This window comes from Pseudonaja textilis, chromosome 16 (assembly GCF_049901715.1).
Source record: "Pseudonaja textilis isolate UNSWEBS1 chromosome 16, rPseTex1.2, whole genome shotgun sequence".
Classification (NCBI taxonomy): domain Eukaryota; kingdom Metazoa; phylum Chordata; class Lepidosauria; order Squamata; family Elapidae; genus Pseudonaja; species Pseudonaja textilis.
This window is the reverse complement of record NC_142005.1, coordinates 10,078,187-10,093,711: the sequence shown is the minus strand read 5'-3', so window position 1 is coordinate 10,093,711 and position 15,525 is coordinate 10,078,187. Positions and strand designations below refer to the sequence as shown.

The window sequence follows — 15,525 nt, the reverse complement described above, 5'->3', positions numbered from 1 at the left end:
GGAGAGGGAGAAACAAAGGGGTCTCCTCAGTCCCTTTTATGGGCCCTCCCGAGATGGGGGGAAAAGCCCCTTCAGAAACAGATGTTTGTTTGTTTATTGTGTTTATTCATGTTTTAAACTCCTTCACCTCAGGGGGAGCAGTCTACCCCCGCCCCGTTTTCAAGCCCCCCCTCATTTCCCCCCGCCCCCGATTTTCCCTCAGCCGTGTCGGCCAAGCCAAAGCAAACCCCCACTCTCCGCACCCCCATTGGCCGCCGCGTCCGTCAATCAGGCGGGCTGGTTTCACCCCCCTCTCATCCCGGACTATCCATCCTGCCCCCTTGGCAAGTTTGCGAGTAGCCCGCGGGGGAAGGGAGGGAGGGAGGGAGAGAGAGGGAAGCCCCGCCTACCCCGGCAGCCGATTGGTCCTTTCCGCGGCTGCCGCCGCTCCCATTGGTCCTCGGCGCGACTACCGGGATACGTTTCCCGGGGACACCAGGAAGCGATGGGGGAGCCTTTGGGGCTTTTCTTCTCGCCTCCTTTCTTCCCGTAGGTGACCCAGGAAGTCAGGTGCGCTCGGCTTACCGGGGCTGCCGGCTGCCCCAAGAAGCGGAGAAGGGTGAGGAGGGAGGCTGAGCAGCGGCTGGGAAGACAGAGCCAAGAGTGCGGGTAAGGGTTGGTGCAAGGGGGGGGGGGAGCAAAGCAGCCATAGATGGGGAGGGAGCACGGCTTCTTCCATTGGCAGGTACAGGTGGAAGTGGGCTCCCCCCCCAATGGGGAACCAGCTCTGCCTGTAAGGGGGAGCGGCTTGCAAATGAGGAAGGTGTCGTGCAAAAGGGGCTGGGGGCAGGCCCTACAGCCCCCCCCCCCGGGCGTTTGTGATGTAGGGAAAGCCCAGGTCTCTATTTGGAGTATTCAAGCCCTTTTCCCCTGGAGGGCTTGTTTCTCCTTCCTGCCCCCACCTCCTAGAGGGTCACCTTTTAAACTTGACATTGGCCCCCGATGTATTTCCACCCGAGAGGCTCAGGAATACAGCAAAGCCATCTTTTCAGACCCTTTTTCTGCCCTGTGGCTGCCACATATACAGTTCCTCTTTCATCGCAAGCAAAGGGGTGTCCGCATCTGATGCTGCCAGGTTCCTGTTTGCTCGAGATTGGGCCCTCTCCCGTGGACTAAGCGCTCCCTGAACGAGCCTTGGATGCTGCTGCCTATTTTGCCTTTCTTACGCATTTATCACAGCTTTATAAAAAAAAATACATCTTTTTACGTTCATTCTCAAAACCTTGCTGGGAAGAAAAGTGAGAGCCTTTGCATCAGGTTCTTTGGCAGAATGGTTACTCAATAAGGACTACGATGCTGTATAGTCCTTTCCAACTTTAACTTGCTGCCTCTACACGATGGTTGACATGTTATCCTTTCTGTTGGTCAGCTTTTAGAAAAAGGAGGAGGAATAGTCTGTGGATTATATTGGTACCACAGCTCCCAGAATTCTCACTGACATAGGAATTCTGGGAACTCTGGTCCCAACACATCTGGATCCCATGGAAACCAGGCTTAGAACTTGCTTGCAAACCACCCTTGATAAGGCAAAAAGCAAAACTTGTACGTTATTTTAGAAAATGATTAGTCTGTGGTTTTCAAGTCCCTGTGATTGTTATTTGATACTTCAGTTACCTTGTGGTTGATTCATTAAATCATGATTGAGCAAATTGATTTAGATGAGCTGGGGTTTGATTTTTTTTTGAAGGTTGTAGTGTTCGCTCAGAAGGAACCGTGTCTTCTGAGCATGGGGTCTCTTCCTCACCTCCCCACAGAGAATGCGTTCTCGGTTGTGGGGATTGGGTCGAGTGCGTGGGGCAGGGCCCGCTGCCTGTTAGGGAAGTTGCTATGGGGAGGTTGCCCGGGCTTTGATGGGTTTCTTCACACAGCTCATTGAGAGGCTTGGCAGGTGAGCACAGGTGGCACAATCAGTGGCTGTTTACACAATTGCATTTCCGTTAGGCTAACACACCCAGAGAAGAGAAGCCATGACAACGCTGATCCACCGAGGGAAACGCGTGGAAGTCGGGAGGCATGCAGACAAGCGGCTGGAGGCTGAAGAACATGCCGTGGTCAGCCAGACTCCGGGTGAAGAAGATCCCGGAGACTCCAAAGATATCCGCCTTACTCTCATGGAAGAGATCTTGCTTTTGGGCCTGAAAGACAAAGAGGTAGGATCGCTCGCCTTGGGGGTCCTTTCCTGCCGTTCTTAATCTGTGCCCTCTCTTTTCCCAGTAAGGCCTCTGACAACGTACAGAATGTAGATTTGGTTTGTGAGCAACAAAAAGTCCTCGGAAATAAGCCCAGGGGTGACACAATTTTGGTAACAACTCTGCACAACTAAAACAAGTTTCCTAAACAAGCCAGCATGTCTTAAGAAAAACAACACGGCAGCATTGCAACACGATGTGAAGGGAGAGAGAAAAATTCCAGTTAAGTCAGAAAATTGAACTCCGGTTTCGGATTCTGACTGAGGTCATCGAAGATTCAGTCGCGATTTAACAGTGCTCGTACGAAGGAGTGGAGTTCGTTATGATGGGTGGTTTGCATTTTAAACCAACAGTAAACTGATCCCTCTGGCATTGGATTTACCAGCAAACCAGTTTGCCAAGTTTTTTTTTGTTTGTTTTTTTTTTTTTTTGCCAACACCAAGGCTCATAACTTTCCCCTAATTAGAAAAGTTTGATGGGGACTAAGAAGGGGTGTGGGAAAACAAAACTTCCCAAGCATCTCCTTGGGCATTGGTAACGTATTCCTGTCTTGGTCAGCCAACAATGTCACGTTAAGTCCCGAAATGTTAATTTAATGCCATTGGCAGGAGAGGAGACTTGATTCAGTTGTCAACAAACAGAACCTGATTTAATGAAAAACCAGGAAACAGCAGCCCATGCCAGCTTGGCTCTCTTCCTTCAGAGCGAGACAATAGGAACATTGATGCCTGTATTTTTGGCCAGTCAAGTATGTCTGCAGAAACTCCCGTAATTTGGGGCATCGCAGATAAGAGTGAGGAAACGATTCTCTCCAAGAGGCTGGAAGTTGCATTTGGAGGCTGTAACATAAGAAATCAGCATTTAACTTTGGTGTGTCGTGTACATAACTCCTTGCCCTTTGGGGACAACGTTTAAATTGTAGCGTCCCGATTCCAGCGGCACCGGTTCGGTGACTTTCGGGAGCTTCATTTCCTGTTCTCGCTCTGGGACGCTGGACCCACGTGGCAGGTTCACTCAGGGAGGAACTGGTGCTGGCTTTCCTTGCCTGGCACGGTCAGCCTTTGGGCCCCTACTAATAGGGTCCGGATGTAGCTTCCATCCTGGATTTCCTAACTTTGCAGACCTGGAAGCTAATCACGATAGACCGAATAGAAAAAAAAAATACATTGCTGTGGGAATGTAAAAGAATGCCTGGCCTTTTTATTTTATTTTTTTACAGTAGGGGATACCATATTGCATCCCTAAGTAAAAGAATTGGTTGGATAAACACCTTTTTACTGTACTTTAAGGATGGTATTCCCAAAGCTTGTAGCCAGGATTCGCTTCTCCTGCTCGGAAAAAGGTGCAGCAGAATCCTCCATTGTGTCATTTTGACTGGCAGAAATCATAGGCAGTAAAATTGTGTTTGGCTTTAAATAGAGTCTAAAGGAATTGGATTCAGATTTACTTCAAAGACAAGCTAGAACCGGAGAAAGAAGAGATGCGAAATGAGAGAAAGAAAAAAATAAAGTAGGAAAAACACAGATTAAACTGCCAAGAGATTTATAAGCATCATAAAACAATGAATTGAGTGCAGATTTTCGAAAGAGCGCTGAGTTCTACATGTTTAAATATTTTGCGTCATTTAAAAAACTACAGATGGTGGTTAAAATCCTATTTTTCCTCCATTACTTTCAGGAACTGTGTAACGATTTAATTGGATGTTGAGAAGGAAAGGAAAGTTGGTATTTTATGAGTATTTGCATATTTGAGAGGTTTGAGGTTGATGGTAATTTGTGTGTTTTAGACATACAGGAACTGTAAAACCTCTGTTTTTCTGTTTGTGTCCACATGTCAGGCAAATGTTCTCTGCTAGAATTATTTCCTGTATATATAACCACCCTATCTGTGCTGTCAGAGTTGGAAATATAATCTAAGGAAATATATTATTAACCTAGCTGGGACCTTTTAAAAAAAGCAATTAATCACATGCTTGGTTATTAGGCATCATTATAAAGTTTGTAGTCATTATCTTAATTGACTTATAATTATACACTCTAGGAATCGCCAGGCAAAAGAAAAAAAATGAACAGATTAGATACAATACGACTGGTTTTTTCCCCCCACACTTGCCTGGTGCAAGAATGCAGGTTGTAAAATACGACACTGAACTCAGCGTATCTAAGCGTCAAGGTTTAATACCTTGAATTAAAACTCTGCACTTACGGACACCGTCTTCCTACTTGGGGGCACGATTTCTGAAAATCTGAATTTAATGATAGTTTTGCTACTCTCTATTTTCACACCCTTTTATCGAGAACGGGCCTTTTCCTCCTCACATTATTAAATGGATAACTAAGCGGGGGGACCTATGGCTGACATTTGTGTGTCAGGGTGTATAAGAATTGGGCCAAATGGGTACCTGTGGGTAGCGTCTGGCAGGACCAGGGCGATTTGGGGTAAACCTGTGTGTGCACTTTAGGAGCTGCTGAGCTCCCTCCGTTGACTTCTGCTTTCCTCGGCCTCTCAGGGCTACACATCTTTCTGGAATGACTGCATTTCTTCGGGGCTGCGAGGGGGCATCCTTATTGAACTGGCCATGCGAGGGCGGGTGCAGCTGGAGCCCCAGTCCATGAGGAAGAAACACCTGCTGGATCGAAAGGTAGGGTGAAGGCTAAAGCTTCCCTGCTGGCCCGCCCCCTGAAGGGCTGTGGTGCCTTCCCCTCTTCAGCACGCGGACCCTGTTCTCTCCTCCCGCTCAGGTTGTCATCAAGTCGGACGCCCCAACGGGAGACGTGTTGCTTGACGAGACGCTCCGACATCTCAAGGCCACCGAGCCAGCTGAGACGGTGCAGACTTGGATTGAGTTGCTCACAGGTAAGAGAGATGGGACGACTGTGTGGTGCGGCTGCTGTCGGCGCCTCTCGGATCGCAACTGTCGGTCTCTTGCAAAATGCTTGCGTTGTCCCGCAGTGCGGAAACAGCTGTGTGGCTGGCCTCTTTCACTGAGCCTGCCGGTGTCTGTGGTTGGGGTCATGCGTTGCAGTGAGCCTGGGTGGTGTGGGATCAGTCAAAATTGGCCAAAGCCGGTCAGTTGTAACTCGTGCTTTCAAGCCACTGCAACGCAGATTGAAAAAAACAGAAAATGCTGCACTTTATGGCTCAGTGCAATGCACAGATTTGGACAGAAGGGAAACGAGCGAATGGTTAAATTGTTGGAGAAGCCGGCATTATCTGGGTTTAGAGAGGCATTCAACTACCGGTATAGACCGTTGTCCAAAAATGGCAGTTATCGTCAACCCCAAAGGAAGAAATCAAACTCGCTTCTCCCAAGAGTTGAGCTCTGGCGATCACAAACACTGAGTCAGCTTTTAATATTTGCCCAAAGTGTTGGGTGTAACTTTACCCAGAGGTAAACAGAGAATTGGTTTGTGGTGGATATAAATCCATATATTTTGGAGATGATCTTCAGAACCTAGGATTGAAGAGAATAAGGGATGAGGGAGCGTCAGGCTGGCCCGTCCAAAGCTCTTGGTGGGGGGGGCGGCTCCCGTCATAATTTGCGTCCTCGGGACAGACAACCGCGATTCCCACGGCTCCCCCTCCTTTGCAGGCGAAACCTGGAATCCCTTCAAGCTGCAGTACCAGCTGCGCAATGTCCGCGAGCGGATTGCCAAGAACCTGGTGGAGAAAGGCATCCTGACCACCGAGAAGCAGAACTTCCTCCTCTTCGACATGACCACCCACCCGGTCACCAACACCACGGAGAAGCAGCGGCTGGTGAAACGGCTTCAGGAGAGCCTCCTCGACAGGTGGGTCAACGACCCCCACCGCATGGACAGGAGGACTTTGGCGCTGCTGGTCCTGGCCCACGCCTCGGACGTCCTGGAGAACGTCTTTGCCAGCCTGGTGGATGAGAAGTACGATGTGGCGATGAATAGGTCCAAAGACCTGATGGATAGGGACCCCGAGGGGGAGGCCGCCAAGGCAGCGGGCACCGAGATGATCTGGGCCGTGTTGGCGGCCTTCAATAAATCCTAAATCCTCCTGGCGCATGAAGTGGTTCCGAGCGGCTTCGGCCCTTTTGCCCTCCAGGAAGGAAGCCCGCGGCTTAGTGGTGTCTCCCCACCTTCCTGGCCAAGAGCTTTTGGGGGGGGACTGCGGCTTGCCAGGCCCACCATCGGCCTTGGAAGCTGGGCCTGGAGAGCTCAGTTCTGTTACAGCCCTGCCTTCTCTCTCTCTCTCACACTCACACACACACACACACACACACACACACACCCCTTCGTCTAGGGATCGGGTCAGCCAAGAAGTTCGTGCATTTGGATACCTGGTTGATCCCCCCACCCCACCCACCCCGAGATCCCCAAGTAAAAATGAAGGAGGGGCTACATCTTGGACAAAAGGACAGCTCTTTATTCCCCCCTCAGATCCTCCACTTTTGGGGCCATATGGAGGAGGGGGAGTTCATTTCAGTGGATGTGCTTGTTCCCCCTTTTAAAACCTCAGGACCGCAGCCTCATTTTTTTTGTCCTGCCAGGTTGCCCCTCTCCCCCCCCATCCAAATTCCTTTGCTTTTTTTTTTCTTTTCCTTCTTGTGCTGTTCTTGTGTTTGCTGAATTTACAGCACAAGTTTCTCTATGCAATCTCGCCCGTGTTTGGTTTCTGCTTTTTGAACACAAAGGTTGCGCAGAGAGTCTTGGCAACTTAAAAGTGACACCCCCAGGTGGTTTCCTCCTGGTCCAGCCGTTCCGATGCACGCCAGTTAGATTAAAGCGCGTCGAATTTAAGCGTTTCCCCCCCCCCGTGTTGACCCCCACCGAACCAAACCAGAATACATTATACAAACTGGTTATAGGTTTTTCCTGGAAGGGGCTGGCGATAAAATCCATTCTATTTTATTGGACTATCTCGTGAGACTTTTTAAGAGGTCCGTTGGCCTTGGAGGGCCTCCTTTAAGAGCCTGTTTTCAGAACCATGAGACCTAGAAGCCTGAAGCCGAATTGGAACGGAATTCCAGACCTACCGCGTAAAATTGTACCTTAATGCTTGTGGTTCTGCTCACGACTCAGTGTACTTTAGCTTAGTGCCTTACCATGTGTTCACGGCGGTGTGTTGAGGCTGCTTGAGCCACTAGTTAGAATTGACCCTTCCAGGCTGCCACAACACACCGGGGGGGCCTTGGCTTCTCGACATCCAGGACGGAGCCTGCAAAGGGTTTCCGGGCCTTGAGAACCGTGGTTGCTGTGGGTTTGTAGTCTCTAGAGGCCGTTGCCTTGTTATTAAACACTTTCCTTTCCTTTGAAAGTCGTGATTGTGTCTCCTGTAATTTTTCCTTTATTTATATATATTTTTTGGCGGTTTTAAGTTAGAAAATCGCAGGAGGTTTCTAACGTACAGAACGGACGGGTTTAAAGACCCTGTAAGTAGATTTTTAAAGCCCGCTGAACGTTTCCTCCAATGTCGTAGATGGAGGAAGACATTTGGATTGGAAAATTCAGAAGGACCTTCGGGCTGGACGAGAAGAGTAAAACGTTGCAGCGGTTAGGTAAGTTGGTGAGAATCCCTACTAACGCTTAGAATTCGGCTACTCATTTTGGTGCCACAGAACACACTTGGCCTTCGCACACTTCCCAGGTGCCCCTTTGACACCAGAATTTCCCTTTTAAAAAAAGCAGAGGTACCCCACTTTCCCATAACCGCCCCCCCGCCTCCTCATGCGTAAAGCAGAGAGCTCCGCTGTGCTTTTGTTTAAGGACGTTTACTTTGAATAACATTTCACCACAAAACAGCTACAGGATGAGGTATTCAAGAAGAAAAAACTTTGGTATAAAATGTACAGCTTTCGTTCCAACTTTTTTTGGTCTTTTCGTTTTCTTGTTTACAGGCAAAGGGGAATTTAAAAAAAAAAGACTTTGGTTTTTCTTTGTAAGTTTAGCACGGTTGACAAACGAAGGAGAAACATTCAGTTCATTAATAGATAGTAATGCACTGCTTTGATTTTAAAAACAGGATGAGCACTCAGCTTACACTGGCCAGGGAGTGAAGAGGGAGGGGAATGGATCCACTTTTGAATAACAGGGTAGTTTGGTTGTTTTTTAAATGATCTTTTATTCCAGTGGTTCTCAACCTTCTCTTTGCCACGGCCCCCCTTTAAATACCCTTTGTAGCCCCCACCCCCAAGACTTAAGATTTAATTCATAACATTTCTTCAAGCCTGGGTGGGCTCCCTGTGATGACTTCATAACCCTCTCCCCAGGGTCCACGGACCACAGGTTGAGAACCACTGTTTTATACTGTAGAAAAGTTGGTCTCTCTATCTCTGCCCACCAAGCTGTACATCAAGCACAGGAAGATTTGATTTTAAAGCTGTCAACCTGATCTTAACAGGAAGGGCGGGGGAGATAATGGAACATATTTTTGAGCTGCTATTGAGGTTCTGAATTTGGTAATAATAAACAATTCCTGGTTCTGCTTAATGCTCCCTCCAAGCTGTTTTAAACTGTTTTTAAGAGGTTGAACAAGGTGGAACATGTCCGGGTTGACAGAAAAATGCCCAACCCAAGGAAATGCCTCTTACTGGCGTAAGATCAAAACGTCATCGGGGTTTGGTCTGAGTCCAGCTATTGTAGACTTAATCACAGGAGTCTTTTAACTTTTTTGTGCCTGTGACGTTGCAAAGCTTGGGATCCTGCAGAATGCACGGATTGTGTAACAAGCAAACGAAAAAGGAGCGATAAGGCAGCGGAGTCAGATTTGGGAATCGGATTTGAACGGCACGTACGTACTACATGGCTGTACTCCAAGGGCTGTTTGGTATCCGACGGATTCCTTGCAGAACTAGATTCGTCGGACTTTGGAACTAAATTTATAGAGTTTAGCAAACTCTTTTCTTAAAGCGACTGGTTCGCCTCCGTTGCCACACCTTGTCAAACAGGTGAGAGAGGCTGCCAGGTCTCATCCGCTATGGAGGTCACCAACAAGGATGTGTGTTTGACGCAGGTTAAAAAAAAAAAATCTCCCAAGAGCTTAGCCAGTTGGCATAAAGGTTGGCAAAAACTTGGTTCTTATGCACTCACCCGCCTTCTAAACTCTGAGATTTTAGGAGTAGCCCATTTTTAAAAATACATTTTAAATACCAGGATAAGAAATAACACCTATTTTAAGGCATCCTCTTCCAATCTGAAAGTCGAGGCCACATTGACGAGTGTTAATTTTCCACCCCGTTTGTTCAGACGTAGTTTATGAACCCCAAAATTCATTGCGCTAAAGCAAATGCTAAGCTAAGATTTATATCCATGGTTTATTACACAAGCCTCCCTTGCCTGGTTTGCATAGAGATTAAGTCACCATGGATGTGTTCACACAGTCAAAAAGAAACCACCTCGGGGTTTTATCAACCCAGCCGAAGGGAGGCAAGAGCTGCCTTGTTTTTCCTCCTCCTGTAATATTCTGGTTTCATTGGAATTTGGCTGATATTGGAGTTGTACTGGAGGAAACAGATGATTAAAATATGAGATTGCTCAAGCGAGCAACGCTTCTGTGGTAATCTCACCCTAACAGCTTTGAAAAGCGGGTGGGCTCCAATCAAACGTGTTACTAGCCTTAGCTACTCATTTAGAAAATGTGCTAATTAGAAGCTGACTTTTTACAGCTCCCATTTTTTTTGTAAAAATTTTTTGGCCTGGTCACTTTACCTTTGCACAGTATTTTCTCACGGTGAGTCACCTCCGCTCCTCCTTTGGTAAAACGGCGCAAATGTAACGAACGCGGATTGCTGGTCGGCCCGGTTGTCAGAAGCGAGGAGTGAACCACTATTACAAGGGGAAGAAACAAATCTAGGAAGAACCGGGTTTTTTTGAGACCTGGCCAGAGAGCGTTTTAAAAAAGGAAACCAGAATATTATTTTTTAAAAAAAAAAAAATCCTTTTTGTTCGTTCGGTGGCTCAGGGTCACGTTCAGAAAGGAACTTTTCTGTCCCAGCAGTTGAGTCCCTAAAGTGCATCGTCTTCGCTTCCACTGGGAACCCGATGGCCAGAGACTGGGGTGGGGGCTGGGGGAAGCAGCTTGGGAAAAACTGGGGTTCGGGGTCACTTCCTCCCCCCTTCCCCCTCCCCCGGTGCCCTCTCTGTCCAGAGCAAGCTGAGCGTCCTGATGCAAACCAAGTACTTAGAGAAGCCATGCAGGAAATAAAAAAGAGAGAAAAATTATCTATTACGATACGCACCCAACCCGTCCACGCACGCTCCCGACACCGACGCACTCTCCCCGACACCCGTACCCCCAACCCCCACCCCCCCCCCCCCACACCCACACATAAGAATTCGTTTGCAAAAGGAAAAAAAACCATCTTTGGTATCTTTTGGTGCAAGAGACAAAGTGAGGTAGAATTTCTTTTTTCTTTTTTTTTTCCGGTAATTTGGAGAACCTTTGGGACAAGGGGAACACCCAAGAAGAGGCATGGGGGGGGGGGAGGAGGAAGAGGAAGAGGAGGAGGAAGCAGCAGCAGCAGCAGCAGCCAGCGAGGCGGGAGAGGGAGGAAGGGGAGCCGAGGTGGTTCTGGTGCCCTCTGCATAGATGGCCGTGACTTTGACACGGGTCAGGTAAGAGAAAGGCAGGTGTCCAAGGTGCGCAGAGAATACATTTGCGTTTGTCCGGCCCCGATTCACATTTTTCCATCCTCTCCAGGAAGTGGCCTTCCTCCCCCATGCTCCTTAAGCCTGCTTTGCGACGCTCTCTGGACATGTTTGGCCAACCCCTGAATGCCTCCCTCTGACTCTTAGATCCTCCCCCCCCAAAAAACCCCCCAACCCTCCCCAAGAGATGCCTTATAAGATTTAAAAATTTGGCTTTCGGCCCAACTGCTAGCAAAATAGTTACGGAAGGGCGTTTACAAACCCAGCCCGTGAGGTTTTGGCTGGTTTGACTGGGATGAAAAGGGGTCTTGCCGGATCCTGGTTATTTTTTCTTCTGGAAAAATTCAGGAGAGACCCTCAAACAGCCCCCCTCTTTCCCCTTGTACCTGTTGCAAGGCAGTCCCCCCCCCCCAAACTAGCTGGAACAAGGACCAAGCCAAAATGGGGGCGCAGGGGAGATGTTGGGAGCCGGATTATCCTAACGTAGAAGCGAGAAGCGAGTTGCCGTTCGCCCAAAGGTGATGCATCTTTGCTGAAGAGGCTGGATTTTTGGGGCAGTGGGCAGGTTTCCCGCCCCGCCCCACACACAAGGGGCCTAATGTCTCCCCGGGTGTTGGGCCCTTCTGCCCCCCAAAGCTTGGGAAGAAACCAAGCGGAGGAGATCCAACTGGCGGTGGATCCCTCCGGAAATGCTCTCTGCGGCTTCCTTTGGCTCGGTCGTGGTTTCTCTCTCTTTCTCGAGCGGCGCTCAGGGAGGACTGAGGCTGGCCAGGCCGGGGGGGGGGCGAAGGGCGACAGCGAAGGGGGCGAGGGGCCACGAGAGGAAAGGGTGGACAAGGGGAGACCTTTTAGGGCGCGATGGAGAAAGGGACCAGCAGGAAAAAGAGCCAAACTTCAGGGCCCTTTCAGTAAATTTAAAAGAGAAGGGAGGCTGGGGCCCGAACTGCCTTGAAAGAGCTGCCTGGTCTTGTTTTCCAGACCATGAAAAATTTCACCTGCTTTTCCCCCCAACCCACAAATTTAAGTGCAGCTCATGGCGTTTAATTTTCGTTTTTTTCCTGGGTCGGTTGGCTGTCTCCATCCTGAATATTCCAACCCGCCAAAAGGGCCACTTTGCTTCCTGGTCCGGGAGGGGAGCCCTGAAATGAGTGTGTGTCCCCCCCCCTTGAAGATGCTGGAGGAGGGAGGGGGGGGTCAAGGAGGGGCAACCGGGGGAGATTCGGGATGCAAAACGATCCGGATGCAAAACTAGCCGTGCGCAGAGGACATTTGTGCTCATCTCGGATTGCTTGTCTGCCCTGCCGTGGCTTAGAAAATAGACGCCGGAGGAGGAGGAGGAGGAGGAGGAGGAATCCTGGTTTAAAACTGGTTCTGCTTTGTCTAACTGGCTTGAGAGTGGAAGGGGGGGGTCTCTCCGTCCTTAGCTTCATGCATTGAATTGGGAGGGGGGGGGCGGAGACGGGGCCGAGCCCACCTGCGTTGGGTGGTGCTCTTATTTTAGACGGGAATGACTTGCTTGGGGGTGTCTGCCCCTTGCTCCGGAGGGTAAGGGGTCTTCCTCCTTCCTCCACGGTGGAAGGTAACCCCCCCACTTTCTGGTCCTTCACCTCCCCCCCCACCTCCCCCCCCTGCTTTGAGCCACTAGATGGCGATGCATCCTCGTTGGGGGACCCACACAGGACAGTTTGTAAAAGGAAACAAAAGGGACCCCAACTTCTTGGAGGCAGCAGCCTTGACCGTCCTTCTCAAGGTCCTTCAGGGAGTCCGGTTGAAGGAGAAGGAGAAGGAGAAGGAGAAGGAGAAGAAGGGGCTCCCCTTCCCCTGGACATCCTCTCCCCCCCCCCCCAGGGCTAAAATTACAGGAGGGTGGTGACCCCAGAGCTGGATCCTTTGGCCCGCCCGGCTGAAGTGCTCATCGTCTTCTGTCTTTGGTGCAAAGAGAGGGGGAACGTCCGGCGTCCTCTCGGGAGGGGTGGGGAGAGGGGGGGTGTCACGCTTTGGTGCAAGTGACCGCCGAGGACGGGGTGGAGCCGGCGGAGGGAGACCTCCCGTCCTCCATCCACTTGTCCAAGCTCCTCCGCCGGGCATTCATGAAGAAGTTGCTAACGGTGGAGAGCTCCAGGCCCAGCTGTTGGGCGATGGTGATCTGAAGGTCCTTGGAAGGCCTCTGGTTCTCGTGGAAAATGGCGTGGAGGGTGCGGCGCTGGATGTCCGTGAAGACCAGGCGGTGGCGCTTGGGCACGTGGTTGCGGTCAACTTTGCTTTGGTCTTGCTCTTTTCTTTTGCAGGCTGGAGGGGGGGAGAGAGAGGCGGGCAGGTAGGAAGGACAAGGAAGCCGTTAGTGATGCAGCACCTCAAAAGAATAAATTAATAGGAATTGCCCCCCCCCCGGATGGTTGTTCAGCCGGGCAGAGGTTCAGCTCCCACCTGGCGCTCTGTCGCTACTATTCTCACTTGCTCTATCAGCGCCGGCCTTCTGGTAGACTGCCCCTCTCCAGGGAGGTTCTGTGGCACCCAGAGAACCTCTTCTCTCCCAGCCTTTCCCCCCCGTCTCCTTTCCGCTGCTATCCAAACCGGTTTAAGATCGAGGACAGGCGGGGGGGGCGCCTAGCTCAAAGCCTGAAATTGCAACCTGGTGCAGCCGGAGAGAATATTTCTGCCTTGTTATTGGGGGAGGGTGGGAATAAATTGACTGACCTCCAGTTTAATTTCTGGAGGCAGAAAAGTGGAGTAGCTGGGTGCAAAGCGTGTCCAGCTCTTTGTATAAAAAGAGCCCTTTTGTTTTAAACTTGGGGAGTTTCCCCCTTTAGGCAGGTTTTTAGGACACCCCAGATTTCCTAGGCTGTGGGGTTGTCACTGCTGGCTGGCTGAAGTTTTGACTTTCTGGATGGAAATATCTTGGCTGGTGTGGAAATACCTGAAGACATTGGGGCTTAATCTCCGGCGTTGTGGGCTCTTTGGGGAGACGGAGACACACACAGGAGAGAAAAGGCCGTTCTCTTTCTCTTCCAATCCCTTAGATTTAGGCTCGGGTGGGGGGAAAAAAACACCATATAATTTATGATTTTATAGGCTGGGATGTGGTGAGAACAACCCTTGAGCCAACCTCAGTGCAGGGGCTGGACCAGGCTCTGTGCCCAAGCGCTGTGTGTGTGTGTGTGCATGTGTGCGTGTGTTTGCTTCTCTTCCCTTCCCTTGGAATCAAAAATAAAAGTTTGCTCTTTAGCCCAAGGATGACCTTAAAGAACACAACTGCACCCACTCTCTGCTTTTATGCCTTCCTTTAATGGCAGGGATGGAGGAGGAGGAGGAGGAGGAAGAGGGGAGCTCGGAATTTAATGCTAAATCAATAGCTCTGGTGACTGAAATCTTCTGTCTCCTTTTCTTGCCTCTTTCCAGCCCGCTGGCTCCTCGCCATCTTTTTCCCCAGCAAGATAATCCTTGCGGGCATCTGGGAGGCAGCCCGGCTTACACGGCAGGGCGACCCCGTCCTTCTCAGGACAGCCCCAAATTCGGCTTGGGGAGAAATAACCCCCCTTTTTTTTTTAACCCGTCCCCCACTCTCTCCCTCCCTCCCTCCAGCAATTTCTGCTCGGAGTCTTCTGATGTGCCAGCCAGCCCTCCAATGGATCCCGCCATCTTATCCGGGGAGCCATTTTTAACCCAGTTTGATCAGCCGGCGTGCCGTGCCATGGTGGTGCCTGTTTGATGGGTTGGTTAAAAAAAAAAAAAAATCAGAATAGCAGCTTTCCGTTACGAAACGTTTTATTGGATGACTAGTGACTAGTTCTACCTTTTGAGAGCTTATTCAGAAGGAAAAGCAGTTATTTTTTTTCCCCTCCAACTAACAAATATGGCACTTAGTTGGATAAATGGCCTAGACCTTAATCTATAGAACGCTTGTCTGCGGAGATTCTCAGTCGTCCAGACATAATTGTCTCAAAGGTGTTTTTTCTGGACTTTCTGGGTATTTTTTTTTGTTTGAAGACCTTTCGCTTCTCCTCCAAGAAGCTTCTTCAGCTTCTGACTGACTGGTGGAGAATGGATTGATATTCCTTGCAGTCATCTGGTCGTTGGCACTCTCTCTGAGAATCATTGGAGATTTGCCTGTGCCTTCAGAGTCACCTGAATCCTGTCCTCTGGGGACCTCCAAGCGGCCTCAACGGCTCTCGGCGGGAGTCCCAATGACCAGATGACTGCAAGGAATATAAATCCTTTTGTTCGCCACCATTTGGTCAGAACTGAAGAAGCTTCTTGGATGAGAAGCAAAAAGTGTTCATAGAAAAACCAGAAAGTCCATCTGCCTCTTGAAAAAACACCTTTGGGACTCTATACCACACATTTTAAAATGTAACCTATAACTGATATATAATTTCCTGAATCCCCCAAACTCTGCAAAATTGACTGCATATTTCTATTGTACACGTACCATAGTATTTATGTGCACTTTCTGAATAATATTATTACTGTTATCCCTGTGCTCTGGGCCTTATGCTACATAAACAATACATTACATTCCTAGCAAAAATTACTTGAACTCTGCATTTGGAGAGTAACTAAAAATTACAGGTAGCCACTTTTAAAACATCGCCTTCTAGGACGGGATTTGGAAAAAAAACTGCTAACGTGAAATAATTGTGAACTATTAAGGGAAACTAAATTTAAACAGGGATTTTCTCATT

The 15,525-nt window shown here is 49.4% G+C and overlaps 3 protein-coding genes across 3 annotated transcripts in view; 2 read left to right on the top strand and 1 right to left on the bottom strand.

Moving 5' to 3' along the window:
• Positions 1-467: 467 nt before the first annotated feature.
• On the top strand, positions 468-7,517 carry GOLPH3L (golgi phosphoprotein 3 like). Its single transcript, XM_026720199.2, has 5 exons — positions 468-648; positions 1,981-2,189; positions 4,738-4,869; positions 4,970-5,084; positions 5,821-7,517. Exons 2-5 carry the CDS (start codon positions 2,007-2,009, stop codon positions 6,246-6,248), a joined length of 858 nt encoding a protein of 285 aa, XP_026575984.1. The 5' UTR covers positions 468-648; positions 1,981-2,006; the 3' UTR covers positions 6,249-7,517.
• A 164-nt stretch (positions 7,518-7,681) lies between these two features.
• Positions 7,682-15,525, top strand: part of ENSA (endosulfine alpha) — a 42,854-nt gene continuing 35,010 nt past the window's right edge. Inside the window, exon 1 of the mRNA XM_087913943.1 lies at positions 7,682-7,755. The gene's annotated coding sequence lies outside the window, so the exon portion shown is untranslated. The remainder of the gene's footprint in view (positions 7,756-15,525) is intronic.
• The window catches only part of LOC113452503 (hepatocyte nuclear factor 6-like), a 30,512-nt gene continuing 27,673 nt past the window's right edge, over positions 12,687-15,525 (bottom strand). The window contains exon 4 of the mRNA XM_087913942.1: positions 12,687-13,132. Within this exon, the coding sequence (XP_087770068.1) occupies positions 12,834-13,132 (299 nt within the window). The 3' untranslated portion in view covers positions 12,687-12,833. The remainder of the gene's footprint in view (positions 13,133-15,525) is intronic.

What these genes read in the sequence shown, in the direction of transcription:
- GOLPH3L (XM_026720199.2), top strand. Translation starts at nt 2,007, where the DNA reads ATGACAACGCTGATCCACCGAGGGAAACGCGTGGAAGTCGGGAGGCAT. An exon ending in AACACCTGCTGGATCGAAAG is followed by an intron (nt 4,870 to 4,969) that starts GTAGGGTGAAGG and finishes CCTCCCGCTCAG; the next exon opens with GTTGTCATCAAGTCGGACGC. An exon ending in TTGGATTGAGTTGCTCACAG is followed by an intron (nt 5,085 to 5,820) that starts GTAAGAGAGATG and finishes CCTCCTTTGCAG; the next exon opens with GCGAAACCTGGAATCCCTTC.